We start from the raw sequence: 17,646 nt of genomic DNA, 5'->3' as shown, positions 1-17,646 counted from the left end.
TTTTTTTTAAATAGGCATTCTGGGTTAGGAATATGGCTTAGTGATAGAGTGCTTGCTTGGGGTGCATGAGGTTCTGGGTTTGATTCCTCAGTACTACATAAATAAAAATATTTTAAAAAATTTAAAAAGAAAAAAAGGTATTCTAATGGGTATGTTGTTTCATTGTAGTTATAATTTGCATTTCTTTAATAACTTAATGATATAAACATCTTTTCTTATGCTTACTTATCAACAGTGTATCCTCTTTAATAATATGTCTGTTCATATCTTTTACCCATGTTCTAACTGGATTTTTTTTATTTTTTTAAATTTTTATTTATTTTTTATTGTGAAAATACTGTACAGAGGGGTTACAATTACATGGGCAAGGTAATGAGTACATTTCTTATCAAGCATTGTAGCCTCCTCCTTTGTTTCCCCTTCCCATCCCTTCCTAGGATTGTTTGTTTTTTTATCGTTGAGTTTTGAGAATTCTTTCTATATTCTACATACTTAGCCGCTTGTCGGACATGTGTTTTACAATTATCTCTTTCCATATGTGCCTTGTCTTTGATCTCTTAATAGTGCCTTTTGTGGCTGGGAATATGGCTTAGTGGTAGAGTGCTTGCCTAGCATGCATGAAGCCCTGGGTTCTATTCCTCAGTACCGCATAAACAGAAAAAGCTGGAAATGGTACTGTGGCTCAAGTAGTAGAGTGCTAGCCATGAACAAAAGAAGCTCAGCGACAATGCCCAGGCCCTGAGTTCAAGCCCTAGGACTGGCAAAATTTATGCAGCAAAAATTTTAATTTTGAAAAGATTTAATTCATTGATTTTCTCTTAACAATTGTACTTTTGGTGTTATGTTAAAGTCCTGTTTACCTACCCTTAGATCTCAAAGACTTTCTCTTGTATTTTTTCTAAATGTTTTATAATATTTTTCCTGCTTACATTTAGTTCTAACGTCTGAGATACTTTTTGTATACATTGTAAAACAGGTTGTGTTGTGTTTCTCCACCTCCCCCTATCTCCTCTTCTTCTTTACTCTTCCTTGCCCTACTTCCTCCTTTTCCTTTATCTTCTTTTTTGTTATTCTCATCATATGAAAGTCCAGTTGCACATTTGTTAGAAAGACTGTCTTCCTCCATTAAATAATTTTACATGTTTGTCAAAAATCTTTTTTTCATAGTTATAGGTGTAATTCTGGGGGGTGTATTCTGTCCCATTGGTTTATGTCTGCTCTTTCACCAATACCACTCTATCTTCTGTACTCATAGCTTATTTTTTTCCTCTTGCTACAGTCCCCAGATGGTGTTACACATTAAATATCCAGGATGGAGAAACTACATGCTACTCACCAAGGGGAAGAAATTACCACAGCAGCCTGGGGACACGGTGTGAAATCTCCTGTTACCGAGGCTTTCGGTTGATTGGCCAGAGATCAGTGAAATGCCTGCCAAGTCGTCGTTGGTCTGGAACTGCCTACTGTAGGCGTAAGTTGTATGTGTACATATGCTGATATGTGTGGAAGAGAGAAGAAAGAAGAGGCACAGAGAGCCACTGAGGGTATATGAGTGAAGTCATACAAATCCTTCTTTCAAGTAAAAATTAGGAATTTTTCATAGGCCTCCAACAGAGATTTTCTGTTCTAATTTATTTTTTCTTACTGTGGTTATTGTCCCAAGCAATATAATAATTTAAATAGCAGCCAGCCCTTCAGACTCAGGGAAACCAGGCTAAGGCTTGGCTCTGGGGTCTGATATATGCCACAGCCTTTTTCTGGTGCTCCCAAGGATATATAATCTAAGACTCTTTCCCACTTGTGGTCAAACTGTCTTCAGCCTTAGTAAGTCTTCTCACTGAAGCTTATGAAACATCTGGTATTCTTCATGTTCTTACAAAAGTAAAACAGAGGGATCCTTGAGGCTAAAATAAGGGCAGGATAATATACATGCGTACACACACACACACACACACACACACACACACACACACACACACACACACACACACACACACACACACACACACACACACACACACACACACACACACACACACACACACACACACACACACCAAATCATGTACAGCTTTCAGTTCCCTACTTATTCAAGCTGTACAGCCTACCTCCTCTTAGTAGCTGAGCTTTGTCTATCCATATGGTCACTGCCAAATGCTGTTTGTAGGTCATCCCGGTGTTGAAGGCTCTGTACTAGTCCCTTCTGGAGCTTACTCAGTCACTAGAGGCTGCTGTAGACTAACAGGATAGCAACCCACATGCATGCACATAAATGCCATCTATACAGCACCTTAAGTATGTTATAAATACATACTTGATGCAGGAATACAACTCATTCAGAGGGTATGAGATTGGTCAGAGAAAATACTTATGGAAAAGAGAAATCTGATAGGAAGAAGGAAGTCACCACAACCCTCTAGGTGACTATCATTATGTTGTTTTAGGATTTAAATCCCAATACTTCCAAAGTGTGTGTGTGTGTGTGTGTGTGTGTGTGTGTGTGTGTGTGTGTGTGTATGTATGTATGTATGTATGTATGTATGTATGTATGTATGTATGTATCTATCTATCTATCTATCTATCTATCTATCTATCTATCTATCTATTTTGTCAGTCATGGGGCTTGAAGTCAAGGCCTGGGCACTATCCTTGAGAGCCACAGCGCCACTTCTGGTTTTTTGAGTAGTTAATTAGAAATAAGAGTCTCACAGACTTTTCTGCACAGGCTGGTTTCAAACTGCAATACTCAGATCTTAGCCTCCTGAGTAGCTAGGATTACAGGAGTGAGCCACTAGTGCCTGGCTCCCAAAGAAAATTTAAATATACCTTAAAGAATTGAAATATATAAGGCAGCCTATGTATTAAAATATTAAAACTAGTTAAAAGAGGGGCTGGAAAGGTGGCTCAGTGATAGAGTGCTTGCCTTGCATGCATGAGGCCCTCAGTTCGATTCCTCAACACCACATATGCAAAAAAAGCCAGAAGTGGCGCTGAGGCTCAAGTGGTAGAGTGCTAGTCTACAGCTGAAGAGCTGAGGGACAGTGGCCAGGCCCAGAGTTCAGGCCCCAGGACTGACCAAAAAACAAAAAACAAAAAACAAAAAAAACTAGTTAAAAGAATGAAAAAGATATACATATATCCAAGTGCCTAGAATAAATACTACATTTGCTCACTGACTCTAGCTTTGACCTTCCTCATAAGAGACAAAAAACTTTGAATATATCATTTTCACTGTCATATAATACTAAGCTAATAGAGCAATCTGAAGAGATACATCTTTTTTCTTGTCTCTGTTTTCAAGACGTTAGTTTTTTGCATAGGTCTTCCATAACAGATACTAGAAAACACAAAGCCAATAAGGTTCAAATCTAGCTTAGCCAAGAAACTAAACGAACAAAGCTCATAGAGTCTTTATCGAAGCTCCAATGATTGAACTTTATGCAGAATTAGAGCTTAGACAACCTAAAAAATATGACCTACTCATATCAACTATCTCAAACAAGACTGGCAAGTATGAGCCACAAATGATTTTTGGTGGCAGTCAATATTGCATGTGTTGTCTAAAGCACACAGATTGCTCCTTTGTCAAATACTATCTGGCCCTCCAGAGATTGGCCTGACCTGTACTGTCACATGAACAGAGAGCCAGATTTCTCTGGCACAGCCAAGCAGTATCTGTGCAAGCACTAAGGTTACACTCCGTTTTGAACATGCTCAACTTTCAGATAGCACCTGAGGAACAAGAGAGGAAAATGAGCAGAGTGCTTGTGGCTCATGCCTATAATCCTAGCTACTCTGAGGAGGCTGAGATCTGAGGGCCTTAGTCCAAAACTAGCCAGGGTAGGAAAGTCTGTGAGATTCTTATCTTCAATTAATCACCAAAAAGCCAGAAGTGGAGCTGTGACTCAAGTAGTAGAGCACTAGCCTCGAGCAAAATTACTCAGCCACCACTCCCAGGCACTGAGAGAGAGGAGAGAGGGAGAAGGACAAGAAGAGGGGGAGGAAAAGGGAGAGAGGGAGGGGGGGAAAGAAGAGGGAGAAAGAGGGTAAGAGGGGTAGGGGAGAGAGAAAGAGAGAGAAGCTAATTGCTGAGGAACAACAACCCCATGAGGTATCCACAAAAATACTGAAACACAGAGAGCAAACAACTTCTTCAAGCTATAGAACAAGTCGAGGTAGAGCTAGCATGCAAACCTAGGTCTGATGTTTATGTACTTGGATGAGTAGCATACTTTACTTTCCTTTTCTTTCTTTTTTTTTTTTTTTTTTTTTTTTTTTTGGTCTGTTGTGGTGCTTGAACTCTGGGCCTGATCGCTGTCCCTCAGCTCTTCAGCTCAAGGCGAGCACTCTACACTTGAGCCACAGCACCACTTCCGGTTTTCTGGTGGTTTATTGGAGATGAGTCTCACGGACTTTCCTGCCAGGGCTGGCTTTGAACCACGATCCTAAGATCTCAGCCTTCTGAGTAGCTAGGATTACAGGTGTGAGCCACCAGCGCCCAGCTAGTAACATACTTTTCTGAGTCCTCCCCTTCTCCACCAAGATTGCTTGTATACTTTATAATATGAAAATAAAAAGAGAATTACAGGTGAAAAGGCAGTTAGGTACAAAAATATAAGGGCAGTTGGGGTTGAGTTTCTATATTTTCAGCTCTCGGATATGGTTCTTCTTATACTAGATGTCCAGCTAGTTTCACAGGGCCAATAAGCTTGCCACTTTGTTCTCTCATAGAGATGAGATGCCATGCACTGCCATTTATCACTAGTGGCACCTACACTTGCACAAATGGAGTGCTTCTTGACTCCCGCTGTGACTACAGCTGTTTCAGTGGCTACCACCTGGAAGGTGACCGCAGTAGGATCTGTATGGAAGATGGACGATGGAGTGGAAGCGATCCTTTATGTGTAGGTAAATGCTGCTTGCTCTCACTTGTCCTATTGCAAAGAGTTATCCTAGCATGATGTCTACAAAATATTTGGTATATTAATTGCAGAAAACCTTCTTACTTGTTAGGGGGATGGCACTGAGGGCACAATGAGTATTTCCCTGGAATCAGGTTTCCTTGAAAACCTCAGTGTAACTATCTAGTGCTGTGTGCTATTTCTTCAGTGGAGTCTCTCCAGAAGGGCAGGGGGACCCACAAATCAACATTTGGTTTTTCATTTTTGAAGACATAGACCCTCCCAAGATTCGTTGTCCACACTCACGGGAGAAGATGGCAGAGCCAGAGAAACTGACTGCTCGAGTATACTGGGATCCACCATTAGTGAAAGATTCTGCAGATGGTACCATCACCAGGTAAACTTGAGTGACACTTGCCTCTTGGCCCCACCCCCTCCTGAAACTCAGGCAGCCCACACAGAAACTACACTGGCCAAGGGTACAAGGACCTCAGTTCTTTTTTTTTTTTTTTTTTTTTTGGGTCCGGTCGTGGGGCCTGAACTCTGGGCCTGGGTGCTGTCCCTCAGCTCTTCAGCTCAAGGCTAGCCCTCTACCACTTGAGCCACAACGCCACTTCCGGCTTTTTTTTTTCTTATGTGGTGCTGAGGAATCGAACCCAGGGCCTCAGGCATGCAAAGCAAGCGCTCTACCACTGAGCCACCTTCCCAGCCCAAGGACCTCAGTTCTAAGAGTCTTTTCCCTCAGTAGCACTTTCGTTCTTCTCTCATTCAGGGTCACCCTTCGAGGCCCTGAGCCTGGTTCACATTTTTCTGAAGGAGAGCATGTGATTCGTTACACTGCCTATGATCATGCCTACAATCGAGCCAGCTGCAAGTTCATTGTAAAAGTACAAGGTCAGAAAGAACTCTTCTTTTTCCACATTGTTCATTTTACCTGCTCTATCCTGACTTTCTTGCTCACCAAAACCCTCTCTTCTCCATAACTGAAACACATACAAATGCATACCTCTTTTATACTGAAAGATAGAAAGAGCAAGTTCACCAAACAGGCTTATTCAGGAAGTCTGTAGAGCATGTTCATGTGTATGTCACAGAAGCCCTGGTTTGCCAATGAGGCTTTTCAGTCAACTGACAATAGATAAAATTGACAAAGAGATTCTATCTGTTTCTCTTTTGGCCTTCAAAATGATCAAATCTAATTAGTCTTTGTTCTTAGCCAATCACCAGGGCTAAAATGGAGGGTGTTGGCTATCTTCTTCCCCTTTGTCTTGTGCCATACCCTTTTGTTTTGCTTTTCTTATTATAAAAATAACTCATGTATATTCCTAGGCATTTGAAAAATATATTAAAAAGGAAAGATATTACCCCATTGTCCAGAAGCAATTGCTGTTAACCTCTCAATGTTTTCCTTCTGGTCTTTTCTCTATGTATACTTAAAAACATAATGTTAACTCTACTGATGTTGGTGATACGAATTTTAATGGATCTTAGAGCAAATGTCCATGAAAAATTTTTTTTTTATGTATAATGCCACATGCCTGTAATTCCAGGTAGATGGAAAACATATATAGGAAAATTGCAGTTTAAGGTCTACTCTAGAAAAAAATCACAAGACTCTACCTAAAAAGTAACTAAGCAAGCCAGGCACTGGTAGCTCATACCTGTAATCCTAGCTAGCAGGAGACTGAGATCTGAGGATCATGGTTTGAAGCTAGCCCGGGCAGAAAAGTCCTCGTGAGACTCTTTATCTCTAATTAACCACTCAAAAGCTGGAAGTGGTACTATGGCTCAAGGGGTAGAATGCTAGCCTTGAACACAAAGAAGCTGGGGAACAGCACCCAGGCCCTGAGTTCAAGCCCCAAAACCAACAAAAAAAAAGTCTAAGCAAAAAATGGCTTAAGTGTTAGAGATCATGCCCAACAAGCATGATGCCCTGAGTTCAAACTCTGGTACTACCATAAATAAATATGCCAATCATAAATCACCTATTTTCACTTTTTATTAAAACACAACTAATTTCTGCATATCCTTTGAAAATTCTCCAGAAAATTTCTAATGACAGCATATCATTCTACTCTAAGAGTACTCAAGATTTTCTTTTTTCTGGGCTGGGAAGGTGGCTCAGTGGTAGAGCACTTGCCTTGCATGCATGAGGCCCTGAGTTCGATTCCTCAGCACCACATAAGCAGGGGAAAAAAAGCCAGAAGTGGCGATGTGGCTCACAAGTGGTAGAGCACTAGCCTTGAACTGAAGAGTTGAGGAACAGAGTTCAGGCCCAACGACCAGACCCCCCCCCCCCCCGCCAAAAAAAAAAAGATTTTCTTTTTTTCTTTTTTTTTTGTCGGTCATAGAGCTTGAACTCTGGGCTCAGGCACTGTCCCTCAGCTATTCAGCTCAAGACAAGTGTTCTACCACTTGAGCCACAGTGCCACTTCCAGTTTTCTGGTGGTTTATTGGAGATAAGAGCCTCACGGACTTTCCTGCCCAGGCTGGCTTTGAACTGCAATCCTCAGATCTCAGCCTCTTGAGTAGCTAGGACTACAAGCATGACCCACCAGTGCCCAGCTTCAATATTTTCTTTATCCTTCTGATAACGGATATTTAAGACTTTTCTGATTTATTTACAATATTAAAAGTGATTCTGATTGTGACTGAGTGCTGGTAGCTCATACCTATAATCTCAGCTATTCTTGAGCCTGAGATTGAAAGGTTCACAGTTCCAGGCCAAACTAGGGGGAAAAGTTTGTGAAACTCCATCTCAGTGGAAGAAACCGGACATGGTGGTGTGGTGCCTATCATTCCTATCAATGATGGGAAGCATAACATAGGTGAGTCATGGCCCAGGTACATGCCCGGGCAAAAAGTGCGATCCTATCACAAAAATATTAAGCACATAAAAGGACTGGAGTTGTGACTCAGTGGTAGAGTGCCTGCCTACCAAGTGCAAGGATTTGAGTTCAAATACCAATACCACACAGAAAAGGAGTTCTGGCTAGGTATAGTGTTGCATGCATGCCTGTAATCCTAGCAAATGGGAAGCTGAAACAGGAGGATTAGAAGTTTAAGGCCACCTTGGTTGCATTCTAAGTTTTAAGCCATAGTGAAGCTGCATAGAGAAGCCCTATATAAATATAAAATAATTCTGTAAGGTGGCAATCATAGGGTGCCTGTAAAATCTGCAAATAGAAATGAGAATATTTTCTTTTAAAGATTTTCTTTTAGTGACAATATATGTATATTCACTTCTATTTCCAGATTTTATGAACATCTATCTGCATTTCAAATTTAATTCCTTCGGAGAGGAAAAATTTCAATCACTAGCCATCAGAAAAACAGAAAAGGCATTCATGCTTATCATCCCGACTCCTGCTCTAGAAAACCCAAAATGTGCACATGTTTAGTTTTCTGCTGCTGCTAAGAGACACCGTAACCCCTAACTTGAGCTCCTCTCTAACAGTGAGACGCTGCCCAATTCTGAAACCACCACAGCATGGTTACCTCACCTGCACCTCAGCAGGAAACAACTATGGTGCCACCTGTGAATACTACTGTGATGGTGGTTATGAGCGTCAGGGGACCCCTTCTCGCGTGTGCCAGTCCAGTCGCCAGTGGTCAGGATCACCACCCATCTGTACTCGTGAGTGAAACCAGGGAATGGAAATGGTGGACATGTTGATCAAAGACACTTTGGAATATCCTCCTCATGACACAGGGCTCTAACAGCAATGTGCATGATATGGGAATGGGGGATTCTACGAAAGGGTCTATTTTGTAAGACCCAACATTCCCCCCCGAAAACACTCCTACTCCAAGAACAAGGGTTTAAAATCTCCAGGTTTTTTCAGGAACTCCATCTAACTACCCCAGGAAGCAAGAAACAAGTAGAAGGGTTAACCTAGAAGATTAGAACTCATGATGTTAGGTTACCCTGGCATGGTAAAGGAGACAGGCATACTCTGACTGGCCATCTGTTTCTGCCATAGCTATGAAGATCAATGTCAATGTCAATTCAGCTGCTGGCCTTCTGGATCAGTTCTATGAGAAACAGCGACTCCTCATTATCTCAACTCCTGATGCTTCTAACCGATATTATAAAATGCAGATTTCTATGCTGCAGGTAAGACTCACTCTCCTCATGAGGGTTTAGCTACTTTATATTAAGTCCAACCATTTCCAAATGAAATAGTTGTTCTCTGCTGCACAAACCCTGTTAGTTCAAAGTAACAGGAATGAGAAGTATTTGATCAGTTTTGCCATATGAACATTTAGCACATTGTTTAAAACTGCTATTTGTTTGTTTACTGGAAGGCAATAAGGCCATGGAATGGTAGATGTAGCTTGCACAGGACTGAGTGGGGGTTGGGAAGGGCATGTGATAGAGTACTCTGGAGAGATTTGTAAGACAGTTGTGCTTAAATATAAATGCTAAGAAAAAATAAAAAAATATAAATGCTAAGAATTTGCTACCTTTATATTTTGAATAAACCCTTCTACAAAATAGTGATGTGTGAGTACTATTACTGATCTATATGTTTTGCACATTCTCCTCTAATTCTCACAGCCACTCTATGAGAGCGTGTCAATCCCCCCTTAATAAACAAGGAAACTAAGGCATAAATGGATTATTTTGCCCAAGGTTACAACTAGTAAATAGTAACGGTAGGATTGAACTCAGACAGTCTGATTCCTGGACTTTTGCTCAGTAGTAGAAGTGCTTGATAGTTCAAAGAAAATGAGAAAGTTGCATGGTGATTTTTAAGGTACTAAAAATACCTAGCCATACAACTGGTGGAGGAGGGAGAGAATATGACAGAATAAATACAAGCATGAGGACTTATGAAAAGAACAGACTAGATTGATTAAAACAATCACAATGTGCTGAGAGAACTCAAAGGAAGAAGTCTAGGCAGCTGCAAGGGGCTGGATACCCAGAACATTAAGAAAAAGCTACTTGGCTGTGTGTGTGGGGGGGGGGGGAGGGGGGAGTAGGTGGCTTGTGGTGGTTAAAGGTTGAATCAAAGAAGTTACCAAGACAATGTTCAGTGGTTTGGGGTCAAAAAGGATCTTGTTCTTTTAGGAATAGGAAAAAAAGAAAAAGAAAACCAAGCCAACAGCTTAATTGAACCAGAAACATAGACAAGTACAAGAATCTGCCAGTGAGGACAATGACTTTGAGAAAAAGGATGAAATTAAACCAAATAAGATATTAAAGAGTATTTAATGCATCTTTTTAACTTAAATTTTATCATAAAGGTGATGTACAGAGGGTGTAAAGTTAATTAAGTCAGGTAATAAGTACATTTCTTTTTGAAGAGTATCACCCCCTTTATTTAATACCTCTTTAAGTCTTGACCTAGCTAAACTTGGTGGAACATGCTAGTAATTCCAGCACTTGGGAGGCTGAGGTAGGAGGATGTCAAGTTTGAGACTAACACAGGTTACATGGGAAAACTATGTCACAATAAAATTTAAGCAAATAATAAATAACTAAATCTCACCCTGGTAACTGGCTAATAAGATGCCCTGCAGGGCAAGGCAGAACAAAGGCTCAAGGAAAGTAGGATCCCAGAGCAAGCTGAATAGTTCAAAGAAGCAACAACTAGAAAAAAGAAGAGCCCTGGTGTTTTGTTTGTTTTTGGGTGCCCAGGCCTGAGCCCTGTCCTTGTACTTTTTTTGCTCAAGGCTAGCACTGTGTTATTTGAGCCACAGCTCCACCAGCTTTTTGGTGTTTAATTGGAGAGACAAGAGTCTCATGGGCTTTCTGCCCAGTCTGGCTTCAAAGTGTGATCCTCAGATCGCAGTCTATTGAGTAGCTAGGATTATATGCATGAATCACCAGCACCCTGCCCTGGCACTGTTCGAAGGCAGCCTAGAGATTGAGAGAAGGCCCTAGGAATATAACATAGTGGTAAAGAGCACTCAATTTGAATGTTGGCTCAGCATCTTATTGTCATGCCAAATTTGACAATTGTGTCACTTTCTTTCCTACATAATAAAAATGACACTACAACCCTATGAGAGTTGTTCTAAGGATTAAATTAGAATCTTTCTACAAAGCATTGGCTATGCATAAATAAAATGGAACAATAACCATCATTATTATATCCCAATAGCCATCTATTAAAAACCTATGCAGTTTAAAACCTGTACAGATTTATTCGATGATTATGTTCCTATAGGATAGTAATTAAATTTCTCTTCTTCTCTACATGGTGTAATTGGTTTCATATACTTCAGTAGAAGGAAGGAAGCATTTGGGGCAATTGCTTCAGGAATGACAAAGGGTAAAGTTTATATAGGCCCCAAAGCAGGTGCAGAGTTGATCCTGTGATTGTGGGAAGATTGCACAAAGCCCCTCCTTTCCCATACTGCCTCCCAAGGTCCCAGGAACAGAGTCAAGTAGTTTTAAATTTGGGTGCAAAGAGCTATTCCATTAAATGTTCTCTCCTTTTCCCAGCAATCCATCTGTGGACTGGACCTGCGGCATGTGACCATCATGGAGCTGGTGGGACAGCCACCTCAGGAAGTGGGACGCATCCGTGAGCAACAGTTGTCAGCCAGCATCATCGAGGAACTCAGGTCCAAGCTGGGAGCCTGCAGGACAGGGATGGGCAGAAACCATAGGCAGGACTCTGATAATCAGGGGGTGTTGCAGAATTAGCAGAAATTACTCTTGTGGGAGGCATTTCTTGGGGTCTTAGAGTTGAGTTAGGTAAGATTCTTAATTCTTGCAGGGGATGAGAAGCAACTGGAGTTTTAAATTACAGATTACCTGGCTCTATGTCAAATCATTTCAGGAATGTGCTTTTAGAAAGCCTCTAGAGGTACCTTTGAAACATAGCCAAGGCTGCGACAGACCCAGCTGACCCTGATAAACCTCAGATTCTCTTTCCTCATGGCTTTAACTTGTTACCTTCAGTTTCCAAAGGAGCAAAAGACAACATCAGGTATTGAAATCTAAATCCTATCTGTCTGACCCTGGAGAAAAAAGGTTATAGGTAAAAGGTGGTAGAAGTTAACTTTTTATTATCTATTACTGGACTTTAAGTGCCTCCATGTGTACTCAGGGACAGTAAAACCATCAGTGCTCACTATTGTAGAAACAGTATCTACCTGTAGGTCAGTTTCAGTAAGGATAGGATTGAGGCTGAGTTAGAGACTAGAAACACTCAGAGGAAGAAGACCGCAGACTCATAGAGGGGATACACTGAAGGGTTAACCGGGTGGTATTTATCAACCTCAGGGCTGTCCTATGTAGCAGCCCTGTGTAAAGGGGCAGATAACAGAAGCACAGCCTGGTAAAAAAAAAAAAAAAACAAGTTGATCCAGCTAGGGTGAGGAAAGGAAAGCCTTTGCACACAGGGGTTGGCAAGCCTAGAGTTTGAGCAGAAAAAAAAAAAAGCAAAAGGGACTGAGCCAGGTAATAGAGGAGCTGAGGACATAGGAAGGGCTGAGAAAGGAATTAGTCCATAAGTGGAGCTGTGGAAGGTTCAGAGGGTAGTAGAGCCCTGTGGGACCAATGTCCAGACAAGGTCTGATGCCTTCTTGGGCTGCTCTCTCTAGGCAGATTCAGCACCTCACTCACTCCTACTTCAACATGGTGCTGATTGACAAGCAAGGTATTGATCGGGAACGCTACATGGAACCTGTCACCCCAGAAGAAATCTTCACATTCATTGATGACTACTTGCTGAGCAATCAAGAGCTGACCCAGCGCAAGGAGCAAAGGGATGTATGCGAGTGAACTTGAGCCAGGGCATGGTTGAGGTCAAGGGCATCACCCACACCCATGTTACAGAAACTGAAGCCTAATAAAAGGAGGAAATGGTTTGTCACAACTTGTAAGAACAGGACTCAGAGATTGGTGAAGTTTGTCAATCAGGGGACATTTCAGGTACTATTTAAGGGCTGTGTAATAGTTTCCCTAAAGAAGTCTCTGCTTCAGGAAGCACTAGAGGAGCATGAGGAGCTAGATAGGGACTGAAGACAGGTCATAAGCAGCAGGCTGGAGGTAGAGGTCTGCCTGTCATGACCTGGGCCTCTGCCCAGTTCTCTAGTCTTTCACATAAGTAAATTCTAAATGCATTCATTTTTTTATTGTGAAAATACTGTACAGAGGGGTTATAATTACATGGGCAAGGTAATGAGTACATTTCTTTTCAAGCATTGTAGCCTCCTCCTTTGTTTCCCCTTCCCATCTCCCCCACCCCCCACCCAATTCTCCTCCCCCCCAAAGTTGTAAAGTTCATTTTCGACATAACAACTTGAACATCTCATTGTTGCAATGGGTCCACCTGTATCCCTAGTTAAACGATTTGTTTTTTCCCTTCCTCTCCACAAATTATACTGACATCAAATACAGTGAAAGCAGGGGTTATACTGTGAGGCAAGGACATACAAAGCAACAAAGAAATAATCTTATAAATGTGTTAGAAACAACTGCATGAAAGAAAAAAACATTTGAATACATATCTTAGGGTTCATTTCCCTAACATCAACTTATCTGAACTTTTCTGCTTGACTCCAACATACACTAGTTATTGCAAATAAGGGAAACCATAGGACCTGTGTTTCTTTGGGCCTGGCTTACTCCTAACAAATGGGGCAATGTCATTCTGATGGAGGCATAGAATTCCATTGTGTATATATACCACATTTTCTTGATCCATTCATCTACTGAGGGGCATCTGGGTTGGTTCCATATCTTAGCTATGGTAAATAATGCTGCAATAAACATAGTCGTGCTGGTAGCTTTAGTGTGGTCTTGTTTGTGAACATTTGGGCAAATGCCCAAAAGTGGGATTGCTTGGTCATAGGGGAGCTCTCTGTGGAGTCTTTTTTTTTTTTTTTTTTTTTTTCGGTCGTAGGGCTTGAACTCTGGGCCTGGGCGCTGTCCCTCAGCTCTTCAGCTCAAGGCCAGCGCTCTACCACTTGAGCTACAGCGCCACTTCCGGTTTTCTGGTGGTTTATTGGAGATAGGAGTCTCACGGTCTCTCCTGCCCGGGCTGGCTTTGAACCGTGATCCTCAGATCTCAGCCTCCTGAGTAGCTAGGATTACAGGCGTGAGCCACCAGCGCCCGGCTCTGTGGAGTCTTTTGAGGAACCTCCATACTGCTTTCCAAAGTGGTTGAACAAGTTTACACTCACCAACAATGAAGTAAGGTTCCCTTCTATCCATATCCCCTCCAGCATCTGTTGTTATTAGAGTTCTTGATTATAGCCATTCTAACTGGGGTGAGGTGGTATCTCAATGTTGTTTTGATTTGCAGTTCTTTTATGGCTAGGGAGGTTGAGCATCTCTTCATGTGTCTATTGTCTATCCTTCTTTCCTCTTCAGAGAAGTTTCTCTTTAAGTCTTTAGCCTACTTATTTATTGGGCAGTTGTTTCTTTGAAGATTTGTTTTGGGGGGATTTAATTTTTTGAGTTCCAGGTATGTTTTAGATATGAGACCCTTGTCCGTTGTATGGCTAGTGAAGATCTTCTCCCAATCTGTGGGCTTTCTATTGATCTTGCTAGCTATGTCCTTTGCCAAACAGAAGCTCTGCAATTTCATGCAATCCCATTTGTCCAACCTTTCTTTGATTTGTTGTGTTTCTGGGTATCTATTAAGAAAATTTCAGCCTGTTCCAAGGAGACCTAGGGTTTCTCCTATTCCATCCTGTAATGTTTTCAGGGTGTCTGCTTTGACTCCAAAGTCTTTGATCCATTTGGAGTTGATTCTGGTGCAGGGTGATATATAAGGATCTTACTGGCTGTGTTTGAAATGGTTCTGTACCTCGTGGTGACAGCAGAGGGCAGCACTATCACAATAGACAATTAGGACAATTTAAGCAAGTATAGGTGGACTTTCCTTTAGGTTAATTGTATCAGAGACCAGGAAGGTGTGGCAAAAATCTACAAAACATTCTTGAACTCACTTGTCATTTCCCCTTCTAGAGAATTGGGCTAAAAATATGAACCACTGATTTATCAAGTGTTAGAAAAACATTGCAACGGAAGGGAGGCTGAGAGGAAAAATCCAATCAAAACAGAATGGTCTCTCTTGGCCCCTCCAGCCAGTTCACAGGCAAGAAATACCTACTGTGTCCTCCAGTCTCTGGAGCAAAAGGTACATAATGCTGTTTCTTCATTAGAGGAGCCTTCTAGCCTGTGAGCTGGAGTACCACCTGACACAACTGGAAAAGAAAATCGACATTGTCCTGTATTCACTTTCTAGGATATTCCCTTTAACAGATGAGCACAGAGAGGGTGGAAAATACAGCAGTAAAAACACAAGTCTTCAGAAGCAAGTGGGAAAATTGAAAGTAAATTTGAGGTTGGGCTATTAGAAAGTAGAGACACACAGATCTCCTTTCTTTCTCTTGCATTTCCTCCCACCATCCTTTCCTCTCTTCCTTCCTTCCCCCTCCCTCCTTCCTTCCTTTCTTCCTTCCTCCTTTCTTTTCTTTTTCTTCTTCTTTCTTTCTTCCTTATTTCCTTCCTTTTCTTTTGCTGAAAATGTAACTTAAGACCTTGAACATGCTAAGCACTTCCACTAAGCTACACCTCCAGTCCCAGATCCTTGCTCTCACTTCAGTCCCACTCAGTAATGTGTCAGTATTTCAAAGGAAAGTACTCTTTCCTTGTTGCAAAGAACCTCCTTTTTTAGTGATAGAATCCAGAGTTAAGACTTCAACTTTTCCCAACGGGTCACCAGTGGAAAACTAGAACGGTCAGAAAGCAAGATGGGTGCTCATAATGCTTGAGTACTCATTAGGTGCAAGGGACCATGATGAACACTCTAGATCTGTCTTTGAAATTTCAAAAGAACCGTATAAAGTAAAGTATTATTAACTCCCTTTTACAGATAACAAAATTGCACTGGAGCTCAGCAAGATTAGGTAATTTGCTTAAATTCTGACAGCTAATAAGTGGAAATGTCAGGATGTAAACATCAGCAGTCAGGCTTCAGAGTCAAAGGCCTTCAACATTCTGCTATCTCATTTTTCTACTTCCAATTTTAAGATAGCTGAAGGTTCTAAGAACACCTTGAGAATGGTTCTATCTTCTATATTCATACTCAGATATAAAACTCAGACTCAAGGCTCTCAACCTAGAGTGATGGGGCATAAATAATAAACCCAGAACACATGGGGATAGCAGTGAATCAGAGAGAAGTTATTTTCACTGGAAGTTTATTGGAAATCTGTTTTAAGATGCAAACTAAAAATTACATGGTTTCTGGGTAGAATGAGACATGAAAGAAATGATCAAACTTGGAGGGAAAGGCTCTCTTCTCCAAGTCCCCTCCAGGGAAATACAGAAGCTTTGAAAGGCTACAGGTAATTCATGTGCAGAAGGCAAAATACAGAGGGTTCATGTGGGAAATTTCTGATCCAACACAGTCTGTGATTCCAAAGGTGAACATTGATTATTGGGAACGACAGATGTCCTTCCTTGTCTATCTCACTAACACTTCAAGTGGCAAGCCAGGACATGCCAAAGGCCTGAAAGTTAACACAGGTGGCCCACTACTTCCTAAACAGTTTCAACCAAAATTGATTCTTCCAGCTTAAAACAAGAGGAACTTTTGATTCATAGTAGTCAGGGTAAATCAATTTTGCTTTCTTAGGTTTTACCTAAAACCTAAGGTTTTGCATTGTAGATTATGACTCCAAGAAATCCCAAGTGCTAGCTAGCTCCAATGGCTCCCGCATATATCCTTACTAACTCAGGAGGCTGAGATTTGAGGCTCACAGTTTGAAGCTGGCTATGGTAAATCCAAAAGACTCTTCTCTCCAATTAAACAGCAAAAAGCTGGAACAAGAGGCATGGCTCAAGTCGTACAGCATCAGCTGTAGGCCAAAAAGTCAAGAGAGGTCTAAGGCCTAGAGTTCAAGCAGTTCAAGCTCTAATACTGACAAAAATGAAAGAAAGAAAACAAAAATAAATCCGAATTCTAATTCCTAAAGCAGGGAAAGCAGGAGCGGAATCAAACCCACAACAGACCCACCCCACCAACTTGGTGAGCATGACCCTCTTCCATTCCTTCCATCCTCCTTATAAGATTTTTAGATCTAGAGCTAGGACTTCAGCTTTTCCCAATGGATCACCACTGGAAAACTAGAGGGGTCAGAAAGCAGGATGGGTGCTATTAATGCTTGAGTGTTCAATAGGTACCGAGGGCCATTGTAAACACTCTAGCTTATAAGGACTCTAGATATATCTCTGAAATCTTCAGAATAACCTTATAAGGTTCATCTGCTTTTGAGCCTTCTCTCTTCCTTCAGCAGCTTTCCACTTTCTACTCCCTCATATACATACATATGCAAATACAATCTATACAACTAAGTTGGCTAGGTAATGTCAAAGCATTCTGATTGCCCTACTGTGTAAATTAAACCAATTTCTCTAAGGTATTTTAGAAGAGGCAAGTCATCCCTTCTTTTGCCTCTTTGCCCATAATACACATGTCTTTGTAGATATAAGTGGCAGTATGGTACAGGTGACGAACCTTGATTCAAATCCCAAATCTGTCACAGTGGACTTGTGTTTTCTCATCTGTAAGAAGGGAAGATTTCTTACTCATTGGAGAGTTTAAGAAAATAATCTATAAAACTTTGTACACAAAAAGCATTTGATATATATGAATGTCCTTTTGTACAAGGAGTCAAAAGTCACTTGTGCTCTATATAAAACTCCAGAGTCTTATTTCAGGGATAAATTAATTCAAGTCTGTGTTATTCAACTCACAAACTTAAGTAA

General features: G+C 41.2%; 1 protein-coding gene across 1 annotated transcript in view; it reads left to right on the top strand.

Moving 5' to 3' along the window:
• Srpx2 (sushi repeat containing protein X-linked 2) overlaps positions 1-13,643 on the top strand; it is a 28,005-nt gene extending 14,362 nt beyond the window's left edge. The window contains exons 4-11 of the mRNA XM_070040088.1: positions 1,280-1,471; positions 4,732-4,908; positions 5,172-5,298; positions 5,674-5,795; positions 8,359-8,538; positions 8,885-9,018; positions 11,359-11,480; positions 12,465-13,643. Of these exons, the coding sequence (XP_069896189.1) occupies positions 1,280-1,471; positions 4,732-4,908; positions 5,172-5,298; positions 5,674-5,795; positions 8,359-8,538; positions 8,885-9,018; positions 11,359-11,480; positions 12,465-12,645 (1,235 nt within the window). The 3' untranslated portion in view covers positions 12,646-13,643. The remainder of the gene's footprint in view (positions 1-1,279; positions 1,472-4,731; positions 4,909-5,171; positions 5,299-5,673; positions 5,796-8,358; positions 8,539-8,884; positions 9,019-11,358; positions 11,481-12,464) is intronic.
• The last annotated feature ends 4,003 nt before the right edge of the window (positions 13,644-17,646 follow it).

Source organism: Dipodomys merriami, unplaced genomic scaffold (assembly GCF_024711535.1).
Source record: "Dipodomys merriami isolate MVZ:Mamm:240054 unplaced genomic scaffold, mDipMer1.0.p SCAF_3, whole genome shotgun sequence".
In the NCBI taxonomy this organism is placed as follows: Eukaryota; Metazoa; Chordata; class Mammalia; order Rodentia; family Heteromyidae; genus Dipodomys; species Dipodomys merriami.
Note: the sequence above shows the minus strand (reverse complement) of the source record. Positions and strands in the feature narration are given on the sequence as shown.